Consider the following 15,628-nt stretch of genomic DNA (forward strand, 5'->3'; position numbering starts at 1 on the left):
TTGGCTAAATCGGTAAAAGTGAAAAATTTCAGAATTTAAATATAATATTTAATTTCCTGAATTTTACTTAAATTAATTAATTTTAATAATTAAACAGAATTTATTTGCAATAATTTTAAATGATAAAAAATATTCTGTTAATATTATTAATAGCTAAAATGTTGTTATCTTTCACAAATTAAAAAAGAAAAAAAAAACCCACACAAATAGGTAACAGTAATGTTCAAACTGAGGTTGAAAAAGCGTACCTACCTACTTTTAGTGACAAAAGGAAAAAACAAGATATTGTCAAGAAAGTTTTGGATCCTTGTGGTCTCTGTTTTGTTTGATTACCATTTCTGTTATTCTGTTTATTACGGGATCTGCGTATCCACGTTGTTCTATTTATGTGTAATTTCATGAATTTTACTTCATTTAATTAATTTTGTGGAACCTGTTAAACATGATTCTTGAGAGCTACTATGGTGTATACTCTATGTGAATGAAAAGTAATAAATTAAGTGGATATATAAAAACCAATTGTGGAACCTTTTTTTAACTTTTCTAACTAAAGTGGCGTGTGATTTTAAAGCTTTTTTGTTGGCTAAATGGGTAAAAGTGAAAATTTTCAGAATTTAAATGTAATATTTAATTTCATGAATTTTACTTAATTAATTTTAATAATTAAACAGAATGTGTTTACAATCATTTTAACCACTTCCAGTCCGGACACTTTCACCCCCTTCCAGTCCGGACACTTTCACCCCCTTCCAGTCCGGACACTTTCACCCCCTTCCAGTCCGGACACTTTCCCCCCCTTCCTGCCCAGGCCAATTTTCAGCTTTCAGCGCTATCACACTTTGAATGACAATTGCGCGGTCATGCAACACTGTACCCAAATGAATTTTTTACCATTTTTTTGAGACAGATAAAGCTTTATTTTGGTGGTATTTTTTCACCGCTGGGATTTTTATTTTTTTTTTGCTATGTAAATGAAAAAGTCCAAAAATTTTGAAAAAAAGTGTTTTTCGTATAAAATATTGCAAATAAATAATCTTTCATCATAAATCTTGGCCAAAATGTATTCCGTTATATTTTTAGTAAAAAAAAAATAAGCCAAATTAGTTTATAACCCAAAATTATAATTTTTAAACATTTTTTTACATTTTTATTTATGGGTTTTTTTTTTTCGTTTTTTTTTACATACTGTCACCCTAGCAGTACAGTGTCACCATGGTGACATTGTACTACTTGTGGGGGGTGATGAAGATTTTTTTTTTTTTTTTACAGTGATTGCTTTTACACCCATATAGGATGTAAAATCAATAATTTCTCTTTCTCTCTGTCTGCATTCTTGAAGCCATTGAGAAATACTTTTGGGGGGTGATGAAGATTTTTTCTCTCTTTTTACACTGATTGCTTTTACACCCATAAAGTTTGCAAAAGCAATCATTTCTCCTTCTCTCTGTCTGCATTCTTGAAGCCATTGAGAAATACTAAGTGAGCTGTGATTGGTCACACCTTGTCACATGGTACAAGGCTGTTGTGAATGGCCTTGTAGCATGTGACCTCCGTGATCATTCACAGATTTCACACGTAGTAAGCAATGATGTCAGAAGTGACATCTTGCTTACTACTTTGCATGTGATCACTGATTGGCCAATCAGTGATCACATGATTGGGACCTCACACAGAGGTCCAGTACAGTGATTACAGTGGGCTGTTGTGAATAGCTTTGTCCCATGTGACCTCTGTGATCATTCACAATCACAATCCCAATCATTTCTCCTCTCTGGCTGCATTCTTGCACTCATTGAGAAGTACTGAGTGAGCTGTGATTGGTCACAGCTTGTCACATGGTACAAGGCTGTTGTGAATGGCCTTGTACCATGTGACCTCGGTGATCATTCACAGATTTCACACGTAGTAAGCAATGATGTCACAAGTGACATCTTGCTTACTACTTTGCATGTGATCACTGATTGGCCAATCAGTGATCACATGATCGGGACCTCGTACAGAGGTCCCGTCCGACGATCGGTGTTTCACTGTGTCCGGAGGACACAGCGGGCACCGGATCGCGCCCAGGGAGCGCGCACAGCTAGAAATGGCGGGTGCCGTTTATGAACGGCAGCCCGCCCCTGGAGTGCCACCGTCCTGCCGTGGTTAAATGATAAAAAATATTCACATTATTAATAGCTAAGATGTTGTTATCTTTCACAAATCAAGAAAGAAAAAAAAAAAAAAAAAAAACCACACAAATAGGTAAAAGTAATGTTCAAACTGAGGTTGAAGAAGCGTAGCTACCAACTTTTAGTGAATCAAGGCCTTTTGCATCCTAATTCTTTACTTTCTATCTTTTAATATGTAAAAATTTGCATCTGCCAAGTTACATTTATATTTGGAAATACAGATAAAGGTTCGGTAGTCAGGTTGCATTTTAGGTCTAAATTTACTGAAAGACAGAAAATGCACAATTCTGTAAAACATATCATTTCGTTTCAGCTGTGCAATATGTATTATTGTTTCGATGACCCCCACCGAAAAGAATTGGACTAGCCCCGATAGGATGTTTTGGATTTGCCATGCCATTGTGTTTCATTTTATATTTGGCTCCCCCCCCCCCCCCCCATTTATTAATAAAATGTTTTCATCAAAGGCTTTCCATCAAGACATCAACTCCATCATGTGCAATTCAAGCTTGCAACTGGGAATATCCTGCTCTACAGAGTCATATCTGTGCCTTTTATAGCTCCACAATATGTAGCAATAATCATTTTAAACTGCATAAAGAGAGGAAATAATTGCCAGTATCGCCTAACCTTGCTCTGCTTACTCCTCATACTCTGTATTGGAGTATCTTAATTGAACACATTTTTTTTTTTTTTTTTATTACAATGATTAACCAAGTCGCGAGAAAAGGTTACATCCAAAAAAAAATGACTCACAGTACCCAGCCATAATCTACTTCCAGGTAAAATGAAAACTTTTTCTTTTTTAAAAAAAAGGGAAAAAACCTTTTAGAAATTTGATGAAAAAAAGTGTGACAAAAAAGTGCAATTCTCCTCCCCCCCCCTCCCCCTCTTTGTAGGATTGAATGGCTACTTCTGTCGCTGGCCCAGACATCAAACTGTGAAGCAAGAGAAGGGGGGGGGGGGGTGAGAGATTTAGGTGAAGCTTGTGTCCTGTGGAAGGAAGGGTGTGCACAGCTTAGGGTGAAGGGCAATGAAAATGCTTCACTTGACATAGTACGACCAGTAAACCGCGTTAAACAATCCAAATGTGATGGGGAAAATGATCCTGGACCATTTGTCGATGGTGCTGACATCTGTCAGGTCTGGAATCTTAAGCTTTAACTTAGAAGAGCGTCGCCGGAGGCGGCAGTTGGCACGTCCACGTGTGGCTGCTAGAGGAACATGGCGCTCCAGGGGAGTCTGGCCAAAAGTGTCCCCTCTAGATGTTAGCTGCTTGCGGAACTGGATCCCTGAGGTGTCGTATGACAGGACGGAGTTCCGGGAATCACCAATACTGCTTCCCATCTCGGCTGACATCAACTCACTGCTCATGTCAAGGGTGCTAAGAAGAATGTTTCCATACGGGTCAACCTAGAGAGATGGACATGATTATCGGAATCACATAATACATATATGACACATGCAAATTTAGCTGAAACTGTGTCCATTTTTGCCTTTTCTTGCAGATGATACAGCTTTATATACAGTTGCAAGAAAAAGTATGTGAACCCCTTGGGATTATGTGGAGTTTTGCATGAATTGGGCATAAAATGTGCTCTGAACGTCATCTAAGTCACAACAATAGAAGAACACAGTCTGCTGAACATAATACTACACAAACATTAGATGTGGCCATGGTTTAATTGCACATAACATGTAAACATTCACAGTGCAGGGAGCAAAAAGTATGTGAACCCCTTGGGATTACGTGGAGTTTTGCATGAATTGGGCATAAAATGTGCTCTGAACGTCATCTAAGTCACAACAATAGAAGAACAGAGTCTGCTGAACATAATACTACACAAACATTAGATGTTGCCTTGGTTTAATTGCACATAACATGTAAACATTCACAGTGCAGGGAGGAAAAAGTATGTGAGGCCCTAGCTTAATGACTTCTCCCAGAGCTAATTGGAGCCAGGAGTGAGCCAACCTTGACTCCAATCAGTGTGATGATATTGGATGTGTTGCTGACAGCTGTCCTGCCCTTAAAAAACACACACCTGTTTTGGGTTTACTGGTTTCAAGAAGCACTGTCTGATGTGAACCATGCCTCGCAGAAAAGAGCTCTCGGAAGACCTACGATCAAGAATTGTTGACTTGCATGAAGCTGGAAAGGGTTACAAAAGTATCTCCAAAAGCCTTGATGTTCATGTGTCCACGGTAAGACAGACTGTCTACAAATGGAGAAAGTTTAGCACTGTTGCTACTCTCCCTCGGCGTGGTCGTCCTGTAAAAATGACTGCAAGAGCACAGCGCAGAATGCTGCATGAGTTAAAGAAGAATCCCAGAGTGTCAGCTAAAGACCTACAGAAATCTCTGGCACATGCTAACATTTTTGTTGACACATCTACAATAAGGAAAACATTAAACAAGAATGGAGTACATGGGAGGACACCACGGAGGAAGCCATTGCTGTCCAAAAAGAAGATTGCAGCACGTTTGAAGTTTGCAAAAGAGCATCTGGATGTTCCACAGCACTACTGGCAAAATATACTGTGGACAGATGAAACCAAGATTGAGTTGTTTGGGAAGAACACACAACACTATGTGTGGAGAAAAAAAGGCACAGCACACCAACATCAAAACCTCATCCTCACTGTGAAACATGGCGGAGGGAGCATCATGGTTTGGGGCTGCTTTGCTGGCTCAGGGCCTGGACGTATTGTTGTCATTGATGGGAAAATGAATTCCAGAGTTTATCAAGACATTTTGAAGGAAAACGTACGACCATCTGTCTGCCAACTGAAGCTCCGCAGAGGATGGGTGATGCAACAGGACAATGACCCAAAGCATACAAGTAATTCAACAAAACAATGGCTGCAACAGCACAGAATACGCCTTGTGAGTGGCTCAGTCAGAGTCCTGACCTCAACCCGATTGAAATGCTGTGGCATGACCTTAAGAGAGCGATTCACACCAGACATCCCAAGAATATTGCTACACTGAAACAGTTTTGTGAAGAGGAGTGGTCCAAAATGACTCCAGATCGTTGTGCAGGTCTGATCTGCAACTACAGGAAACGTTTGGTTGAGGTTATTGCTGCCAAAGGAGGGTCAACCAGTTATTAAGTCCAAAGGTTCACATACGTTTTCCTCCCTGCACTGTGAATGTTTACATGTTATGTGCAATTAAACCATGGCAACATCTAATGTTTGTGTAGTATTATGTTCAGCAGACTGTGTTCTTCTATTGTTGTGACTTAGATGACGTTCAGAGCACATTTTATGCCCAATTCATGCAAAACTCCACGGAATCCCAAGGGGTTCACATACTTTTTCTTGCAACTGTATATGAATTTTACCAATGGTGGGCAAATTCTACAATGGGCCTTCTATTGATGAGCAGTTTTTCGGGCCTGCTATTCATGTACTGCCCAAGTATAAACATTTATTCACTATGCATAGATAGATGGATAGATGTAGGTGAAGTAACCTTGGAAAACCCCAAACTCTTTCATGGTCAATCTAACTATCTTGCCTAAATGGCATCAAGGGCAAATAGGTGAAGCATTCTGCTTGCCTTAATGCCGATCAGGCTGGAAGTAAAGGAGGTGATCACTGCCAGGGACCACCTGGGTATTTTAGACCTGGAGAACAGTTGGGCATCATGATAAAATGTCCTCTTCCCACCTACAATGCTTAGGTCTACATGACAACAGAAGAGGGTCCTTTGTCTAACTTAGATCTAAATGGGACCGAAATCCCATATAGTCTCCTAAAATAAGACATCCTGGTCACCATCTTCCAATACCAACTCATTTAGCTATGTATGTATCATAGTTAGTCTGGCTGAAAAAAGACAAAAGTCCATCCAGTATCAGTTTGGTATCAGTTTATATCCTTATCTATTTATTCGCTTAGCCATCTACCATCTGACAACCATCCAACTGCCATTGATTTTACAACCATTCTTCTACAAAAGACCCCTCCAATCTTCTTATCAAACATTTTTTTTTTTTTTACTATGTTCTACTTGAGTTGTGATCAGGGGCGGACTGACAACTCATGGGGCCCCCGGGAAATAGGGGATCATGGGGCCCCTGTGTCCTTGCCAAAATTCAAAAAAGCCTATGAAAAAGGTACCAGGGGCATCTCATGGGGCCCCCTTGTGACCCTGGGCTCTCAATAGGGGATCATGGGGCCCTTGTGTCTTTACCTAAACTCAAAAAAGCCTATGAAAAAGGTACCAGGGGCATCTCATGGGGCCCCCTACTGACCCTGGGCTCTCAATAGGGGATCATGGGGCCCTTGTGTCTTTACCTAAACTCAAAAAAGCCTATGAAAAAGGTACCAGGGGCATCTCATGGGGCCCCCTACTGACCCTGGGCTGTGCCCGAGTTTCCAAATGGGGGTGTACAATCTAAGGTCCCTAACTCACATTCATACATACACATACTAGGGACAATTTAGACAGGAGCCAATTAACCTACCAGCATGTCTTTGGTGTGTGGGAGGAAACCGGAGTACCCAGAGGAAACCCATGCAGGCACAGGGAGAACATGCAAACCCGAGTACTGCCAGGCGGAATTGCTAACCATTTAGCCACCAGTACAGTCCATTTAACATGATTTCCTATGAGACACATTCACATCTCCGTGTTTTCACCCGGTGCGTCTTTTGGAAAGGGTCGGGGACTTTTTTGAATGCAAAACGTTGCGTTCTTGGTTCTATAGACTTCGATGGAAACACTACAGAAAAGCATGTATTGTGTTTTTGCTGCATGTTTGCCACTTTTTGATGCTTTTTGCATTTTAAATGGGCCTAGCAACAAGAAAAATTGAAAAAAAAAAGAAAAAAAAAATGTAACGCATCAAAAACGTGGCAAAAACGTAACGCAGAAATGGGTCAAACGCCACCTGCATAAGTGTGAACCTAGCCTAATGCCATACACTGCATGCACGAGATCCTGCAGCTTAGCTTTGAGATCTACCTCAAGGCACTAGCAGGGGCGGACTGACAACTCATGGGGCCCCCGGGCAATAGGGGATCATGGGGCCCCTGTGTCCTTGCCCAAACTCAAAAAAAGGCTATGAAAAAGGTACCAGGGGCATCTCATGGGGCCCCCTACTGACCTCGGGCAGTGCCCGGGTTTCCAAATGGTCAGTCCGCCCCTGGTTGTGATATGCCTGGCCTGAAGAAGTGTCTGTATGTATACCTTGACATGTATTACCAATGTTGTAACCTTGTTATACCTACAATAAAGCCCTTTTCTGATGATACCAACTCAACATTGTGTCCATCTTTAAATAATCTCTAATAACCCACTCCTTTTGAGCACCTATGAGTTCAATTTTTTAAGGCCTGCTACTTCTATCCCTTGTTACGTAGTTAGTCTGGCTGAAAAAAAAGACAAAAGCCCATCCAGTTCAAACATTAAAAACAAAAAAAGTTATAATCCTACACCCACAGTTGATCCAGAGGAAGGCAAAAAACCCAGCAAAGCACGATCCAATTTGCTCCTGTAGGGGAAAAAATTCCTTCCTGATCCCCCGAGAGGCAATCGGATATTCCCTGGATCAACTTTACCTATAAATGTTATATCCAGTTATATTCTGTGTATCCAAGAAAGAATCCAGGACTTTCCTACAGCAATCCACTGAGCTGGCCACAACCATCTCTGGAGGGAGTCTATTCCACATTCTCACAGCTCTCACTGTGAAGAAACCTTTCCGTGTTTGGAGATAACTCCTTTTGTTGGAGTTTGTTTAGGAAGTACTTCTTATGTTCAAAAAAGTGTTTGTACAGCCAAAACTTTTTAACTTTAGATTTTTTTTAGATTTTTATAATTAGAACCCCAGTCCAGTTTATAGGGTCTGGATATACAAGGATGGAAGCAACAGAAGCAGAATGTTTAAAGTCCAGAGTTTGGTTTAGTCATACTCTTATATCATAAAAATTCAACATGTTTCAGGGGTTCAAAGGATACCCCTTCATTAGGTCTACAAATAACACATATTGCATTATTGACTGCTATGGTATAGGACAGCTCGGGGGCCATATGTGGCCCCCTTCTTGCCTTTATCTGGCCCTTGGGGGACTTTTCCCTCCACTGATACAAGACATTATTCCTCCCACTGACACCAATATTGGGGCAATATTCCTGCTACTGACACCAATTGGACACTATTCCTCACACTGACATCAACAATGGGACACTATTCCTCCCACTGACATCAACAATGGGACACTATTCCTCCCACTGACACCAATAATGGGGCACTATTCCTCCCACTGACACCAATGATGTGGCACCATTCCTCCCACTGATACCAATGATGGGGCACTATTCCTCCCACTGACACCAATGATGGGGCACTATTCCTCCCACTGACACCAATGATGGGGCATTATTCCTCCCACTGATACCAATGATGGGGCACTATTCCTCCCACTGATACCAATGATGTGTCACCATTCTTCCCACTGATACCAATGATGGAGCACTATTCCTCCCACTGACACCAATGATGGGACACTATTCCTCTCACTGATACCAATGATGGGGCACTATTCCTCCCACTGACACCAATGATGTGGCACCATTCTTCCCACTGACATCAACAATGGGGCACTATTTCTTCCACTGACGTCAATAATGGGGCACTATTCCTCATACTAACAGCAATGATGGGACACTATTCCTACCACTGACAGCAACAATGGGATATAATTCCTGATACTGTCATCAACAATGGGGCACTATTTCTTCCATTGACGCTAATAATGGGGCACTATTGCTCACACTAACAGCAATGATGGGGCACTATTCCTCCCACTGACACCAATGATGGGACACTATTCCTCCCACTGACACCAATGATGGGGCACTATTCCTCCCACTGACACCAATGATGGGGCACTATTCCTCCCACTGATACCAATGATGGGACACTATTCTTCCCACTGACACCAATGATGGGGCACTATTCCTCCCACTGACATCAATGATAGGGCACTATTCCTCCAACTGACACCAGCGATGGGGAACTATTCCTCCCACTGACACCAGCGATGGGGAACTATTCCTCCCACTGACACCAGCGATGGGGCACTATTCCTCCCACTGACACCAGCGATGTGGCACTATTCCTCCCACTGACACCAGCGATGGGGAACTATTCCTCCCACTGACACCAGCGATGGGGAACTATTCCTCCCACTGACACCAGCGATGGGGCACTATTCCTCCCACTGACACCAGCGATGGGGAACTATTCCTCCCACTGACACCAGCGATGGGGCACTATTCCTCCCACTGACACCAGCGATGGGGCACTATTCCTCCCACTGACACCAGTGATGGGGCACTCTTCCTCCTAATACCAAAAATGCAATGTTTACTCCCACTGACACCAGGACAATTTCTAATTTCAAATGCCACAGTCTAGCCCCCCTAAAGTCTGGAAAACATTAAACTGGCCCTTTGTTTAGAAAGTTTGGAGACCCCCCGGGATAGAAAATTGAGTGTAACTATGTAGAGAAATACCATATAATATTAGAAAGTCTATGGCAGTACAAAACCTAAATACACCACTGGGTAGACGTGACAACCAGTGATTGATGTCTCGCAAGCCAAGAATTAGTCTGGATCGGTCAGATTTGTAGCTAATGAAATATCCAAGAAATGTGTGACACCATTTTCTAATAAGGGCCACCTACCTGTTCTCTTATTCTCCTTTCTTCATAGCGTTGCCGTTCATTAATCGATTTATTTGTTCGCTCGTTTAATTTCTTCTGCTGCTGAGGGCCCCGGCCAAAGAACACATAATTTACAAAAGCATATTCCAACAGAGCCAAGAAAACAAACACAAAGCATCCCATAAGGTACACATCAATAGCTTTCACATAGGGAATTTTTGGCAGGGTTTCCCTCAGGTGGGTATTAATTGTAGTCATTGTCAGTACAGTAGTCACTCCTGAAATACAGAAGAAACACATGAATTAGAACTGGACTTGTGCAAGTCAGACTTGGTTCTGATTAGGGGCGGACTGACAACTCATGGGGCCCCGGGCAATAGGGGATCATGGGGCCCCTGTGTCCTTGCCCAAACTCAAAAAAGCCTATGAAAAAGGTACCAGGGGCCTCTCATAGGGCCCCCTACTGACCCCGGGCCCTCGGGCAGTGCCTGAGTTACCAAATGGTCAGTCCGCCCCTGGTTCTGATGCATATACAATGGAGTTCATCTTCTTTCAAAGGTCGCTCATACGTAATGAAGGTATTGTGTAGGTGGACCTTGTTCCGGACCTATGCTGTTACCTCTTTGGTCATAACGAAAAGAACACTCAACAGATGATAAACAATGGGTACTGAGACGTTCATAATCACTTAAAGGTTTTTTTTAATTCATTTTATTTGTTAGGAGCCTCAAATATAGCCAATTTCAGAGGAAAAGCTTCCCAATTCTGAAGGGCTTGACCAGTAGATGTAATTGTATTAGAATCACAATGAGATGCAATAGAAGACTTATGGTAAGGCTTGAAAAAGGCTATTATCTCTTGATGGCACTAGGAATTGCTGGCTTTATCAAGGTCTTCTATTGCATCTCATTGTTATTCTAATAACATCTAATTCTCAAGTCCTGAAGAAGGGGGAAGCTTTTCCCCAGAAAAACGTTGGTTGTATTTGATGCTCTTAACCAGTAAATGTTTCAAAAAATATCTTAAAGTGATAAGAACTTCTGTGCTGGGCCTTTCTAAGTACCCATCCCGGAGTTTATTAGTAGAGGACTGGGAACATTTGGCCTGGGGGGGTGAACGTACAACCAAGTATACCCTTCAAGAGACAGATGAAGAAAGTCTACCATCCAAAGCATAGCATAGTGTTGCAGTGCTTAATGGACATGGCAAAAGGTGGATGTTCCTAAAGGATATCATTTATTCTTTCATTGTCTCTTTGCTCATGAATCCTCTTCATGGAAAGGGCAGATGAAGAAAGTCTACCATCCAAAGCATAGCATAGTTTTGCAGTGCTCAATGGACATGGCAAAAGGTGGATGTTCCTAAAGGTTATAGTTTATTGTTTCATTGTCTCTTTGTTCATGAATCCCCTTCATGGAAAGGGCAGATGAAGAAAGTCTACCATCCAAAGTGTAGCATAGTTTTGCAGTGGTTGGTGGACATGGTGAAAAGTGGAAATTCCTAAAGGATATGGCATTGAGATATGGACCTTCCCTCAAGTGACAAAAGTGGTGTCCTATTGGACCCTCAGAAAAGGTATCTTAAAGAACTGAAAGGATGGGAGCACCACACTAGTGCTTACAGTCCATAAAAGATTTTATTCTGCAACAAATCCAGAGTGTTTCGGAGACTCAACACTCTTCCTTCATTGGGGCTTTTACAGCAATCACCATGGGGTGAGGGATACTGTCCTAGACTGTAACCTGGAACCCAAGTAGAAATGCGGCTCTCAGAATTCAGTCACATGATAGCTGAATGCCTCAAAGGAAGTTAGTGCTGGAAGACTTCCTTCTACTGGAGGCTGTGATGACAGATATGAATGGGGAGAAGGTAGCTATATAATGGCCATAATATATATAATAGCTTCTATTGCATCTCAACCACAATGAGATGCAATAGAAGACTTATGGTAAGGCTTGAAAAAGGCTATTATCTCTTGATGGCTTTATCAAGGTCTTCTATTGCATCTCATTGTTGGTTGTATTTGATGCTCTTAACCAGTAAATGTTTCAAAAAATACCTTTAAGTGATAAGAACTTCTGTACTGGGCCCTTCTCAGTACCCATCTAGGAGTTTATTAGTAGAGGACTGGGAACATTTGGCCTGGAGGGGGGGTGAACGTACAACCAAGTATACCCTTCAAGAAACAGATGAAGAAAGTCTACCATCCAAAGCATAGCATAGTGTTGCAGTGGTTAATGGACATGGCAAAAGGTGGATGTTCCTAAAGGTTATAGTTTATTGTTTCATTGTCTCTTTGTTCATGAATCCCCTTCATGGAAAGGGCAGATGAAGAAAGTCTACCATCCAAAGTGTAGCATAGTTTTGCAGTGGTTAATGGACATGGCAAAAGGTGGATGTTCCTAAAGGTTATAGTTTATTGTTTCATTGTCTCTTTGTTCATGAATCCCCTTCATGGAAAGGACAGATGAAGAAAGTCTACCATCCAAAGTGTAGCATAGTTTTGCAGTGGTTGGTGGACATGGTGAAAAGTGGAAATTCCTAAAGGATATGGCATTGAGATATGGACCTTCCCTCAAGTGACAAAAGTGGTGTCCTGTTGGATCCTCAGAAAAGGTATCTTAAGAATTGAAAGGATGGGAGCACCACACTAGTTCTTACAGTCCATAAAAGATTTTATTCTGCAACAAATCCAGAGTGTTTCGGAGACTCAACACTCCTCCTTCATTGGGGCTTTTACAGAAATCACCATAGGGTGAGGGATACTGTCCTAACCTGGAACCCAAGTAGAAATGCGGCTCTCAGAATTCAGTCACATGATATCTGAATGCCTCAAAGGAAGTTAGTGCTGGAAGACTTCCTTCTACTGGAGGCTGTGATGACAGATACGAATGGGGAGAAGGTAGCTATATAATGGCCACCAAGTGTCATTTGCTGGATTTCCTGCTCTGATCAGTCTTTGAATGGTAAAATATCTCCATCAGGGCCACCACCCCAACATGCCTTGGTCGAATTCTCCTTCTTGTCCTCCCCTGGCTGTACCGTATTGTCCTACCTGAACTTTTCTTTTATAACATGAGTACGTACCTAACGCCACCCTAGCTGCAGAAGCATCGTAGTTGATCCAGAAGGATACCCAAGACAGTATGGTAATCAAGATGGATGGCATATAGGTCTGAAGAATGAAATATCCAATGTTCCTCTTAATACGAAAACTCAGTGACAAACGGGGATAGGAACCTGGAGAACAGAACAGATGGTAAAAATGGTTATGTAGTAGATAGAGAAGGCTGATTATAATTATAATAATTATTTGAGCTTTGTCTCAATTTTAATTCTTTCCTGTATATGTTACATTTGTAGATGGAGTAGGGAGGGGTTATATCCCCTGTCAAGTATTTATTGCTATCCACCCCTTTGCCAGGGTCCCTTCACTAAAGCATAGGCTCATAGGGGTCCATGCAAACTTCAGGATGGAAAGCAAACAGGAGACAAGAATCTCTATTCTTGCCCTGAAAGCGCTCAGCTCTGAGCACTTCCGGGTTCAGAACTGTCAGATCTGTCAGTAGATTGACTGCTACTGCACTCAATCTATTTAGACAGAGTACAAAGGAGGCATGAAGAGCATAGGAAAATATCTGTAGGACTGAACAGGGACTGTGGCAAACTTGCCCAAGTACAATAGAGAAGATTCACAGAAACCACACAGCTGAGAACTTGTTGGGTCAGACAGAGAAAAGGCGGGAGGGGAGCTGGGAACTGACACACAGCTATGGTGCACAGCTTTGGTAGGGCAGAAGACCTGATTTTTCACTGCTGCATTTAACCACTTCCCGTTTGGCCCATGTACATAAACGACAGGAGCGCCGCCGGAACGGGTGGACGTTTTGAAACGTCCACTCGCTCCGGCGGCGCTCCCTATCGGTCATTTATCCATTGCCTGTGCGTGTTCCCATTGTCAGTGCACGCTGTTGTCCGGAGGACAGATGAATACATTTTGGCCAAGATTTATGAAGAAAGATTATTTATTTGCGAAATTTTATAAGAACACTTTTCTTCCAAATTTTTGGACTTTTTCATTTACATAGCAAAAAAAATAAAAATCTCAGTGGTGAATAAATACCACCAAAATAAAGTTTTATCTGTCTCAAAAAAATGCGAAAAAATTCATATGTTGCATGACCGCGCAATTGTCATTCAAAGTGCGACAGCGCTGAAAGCTGAAAATTGGCCTGGACAGGAAGGGGGTAAAAGTGTCCGGACTGGAAGTGGTTAACAAATGACTTCGAAATGAAACACATTTTTCCATCGCGCGTCTCTAGTCATGAACACTAGAACCTATTGCAACTCCACTTTTTTTTTTTTTTTTTTCTATTTCAATGGTTTTTATTAAATTTTTTAAACAGTATAAACAGAGGCAGTAAAACACGCCCACGCAGGGGCTATCAATTGCACAGATAAACAAAATGCCAAATAAAAAAAAAGGGGAAAAACAATGCTCTAATGCCAACAGGGCAAAAGGTACGCCCACGCAGGGGCTATCAAAGGCACATAAGTTACAAAACATTAATGTAACTGATTATAACAACTAAATGCAGCTGTCCTAGTCACACCAAAAACAGAGAGAGAGAGAGAAAAAGGAAAAGAAAGAAAAAAAAAAAAAAGGGGGGGGGCAAAGAGCAGGGATTCAAGAGCGCCAACACCGAACGCCATTACATCCCCAGACTAGCCGGGGAGAGTGAGGGAAGGGCATATTGCAACCACGGCTCCCATATTTTCAAAAATTTACATTGGGAGTCATTGCGGATACTCGACATCTGTTCGTTGAGCATCATAGTGGTCATACGATCCCGCACCCCCTGAAGAGGAACAAACGGACTCCTCCAGGCCTGAGCAATTGTTCTAGTGGCGGATAAAAACAGATAGGAAGCCAACTTCTGCTGACGAGCCAAGAGGCCCGGTATGGGGCAATGAAGCAAGGCGTACCGGGCATCCCGGCGTATGGAGAGATGGAACAAAGTGAAAAGGAGGCCAAATACACGAGACCAAAAACGAAACCGTCTCGGGCATGACCACCAAATATGCAATACATCACCACGATGACCACAACCCCGAAAACATCGATCACTACAGGCAGGGTTAGCCCGGGCCAACCGAGCCGGAACCCAGTACCAACGAAACAAAACCTTATAGGCTGCCTCCAGTGTGGTCGTATTAAATGAGCATTTAGCTATGAGTGACCAGGTCTTATTCCAGTCCTCCGGATCCACAGCCACTCCCAGGTCGCGCTCCCACTGAACAACATATGAAAGAGAAGTATGCGATGAGCGTCTGTTCAGAGCTGCATAAAGAAGGGATATAAGGCCCGGAGCGCCCGGACGCTGTTGGCAAAGCTGTTCAAAGGCAGATTTCTGGTACGGGAACGCAGAAGTACCCCGCAGCGAGAGCAGCCAGTGTCGCAATTGAAGATATCGAAAAAATTCCGCTGGGGGGATATTCCGGGATTCCCGAAGAGAGTCCCAGGTGGGAAAGCACCGAAAAATCAAAAAGTGTCGCACCTGCGAAAAACCATTAGTCACCCACCAAGAAAACGCCCCTGGGTGATCCAAACCCGGCGGGAAAAGAGGGTTGTTAATAATAGGTAGCAAAGGCAGAAAAGGTGACATCAGACCACCAGAGTAACGCACCGAGTCCCAAACTTGTAGGCCATGAAGTAACATCGGACTCAGTGCCATAGGGCGCAGGGCAGGGGGAAGCCATAGAAGCGTCGACAGT

General features: G+C 42.5%; 1 protein-coding gene across 1 annotated transcript in view; it reads right to left on the reverse strand.

The window, feature by feature from the left end:
• Positions 1 to 2,412: 2,412 nt before the first annotated feature.
• The window catches only part of LOC149456239 (gamma-aminobutyric acid receptor subunit beta-4-like), a 203,387-nt gene continuing 190,171 nt past the window's right edge, over positions 2,413 to 15,628 (reverse strand). The window contains exons 7-9 of the mRNA XM_089685295.1: positions 12,941 to 13,093; positions 9,875 to 10,131; positions 2,413 to 3,584 (exon numbers count right to left, since the gene is read on the reverse strand). Of these exons, the coding sequence (XP_089541421.1) occupies positions 3,216 to 3,584; positions 9,875 to 10,131; positions 12,941 to 13,093 (779 nt within the window). The 3' untranslated portion in view covers positions 2,413 to 3,215. The remainder of the gene's footprint in view (positions 3,585 to 9,874; positions 10,132 to 12,940; positions 13,094 to 15,628) is intronic.

Source organism: Staurois parvus, unplaced genomic scaffold (assembly GCF_062004578.1).
Source record: "Staurois parvus isolate SC_StPar_1 unplaced genomic scaffold, SC_StPar_1.0 ptg000368l, whole genome shotgun sequence".
NCBI lineage: Eukaryota > Metazoa > Chordata > Amphibia > Anura > Ranidae > Staurois > Staurois parvus.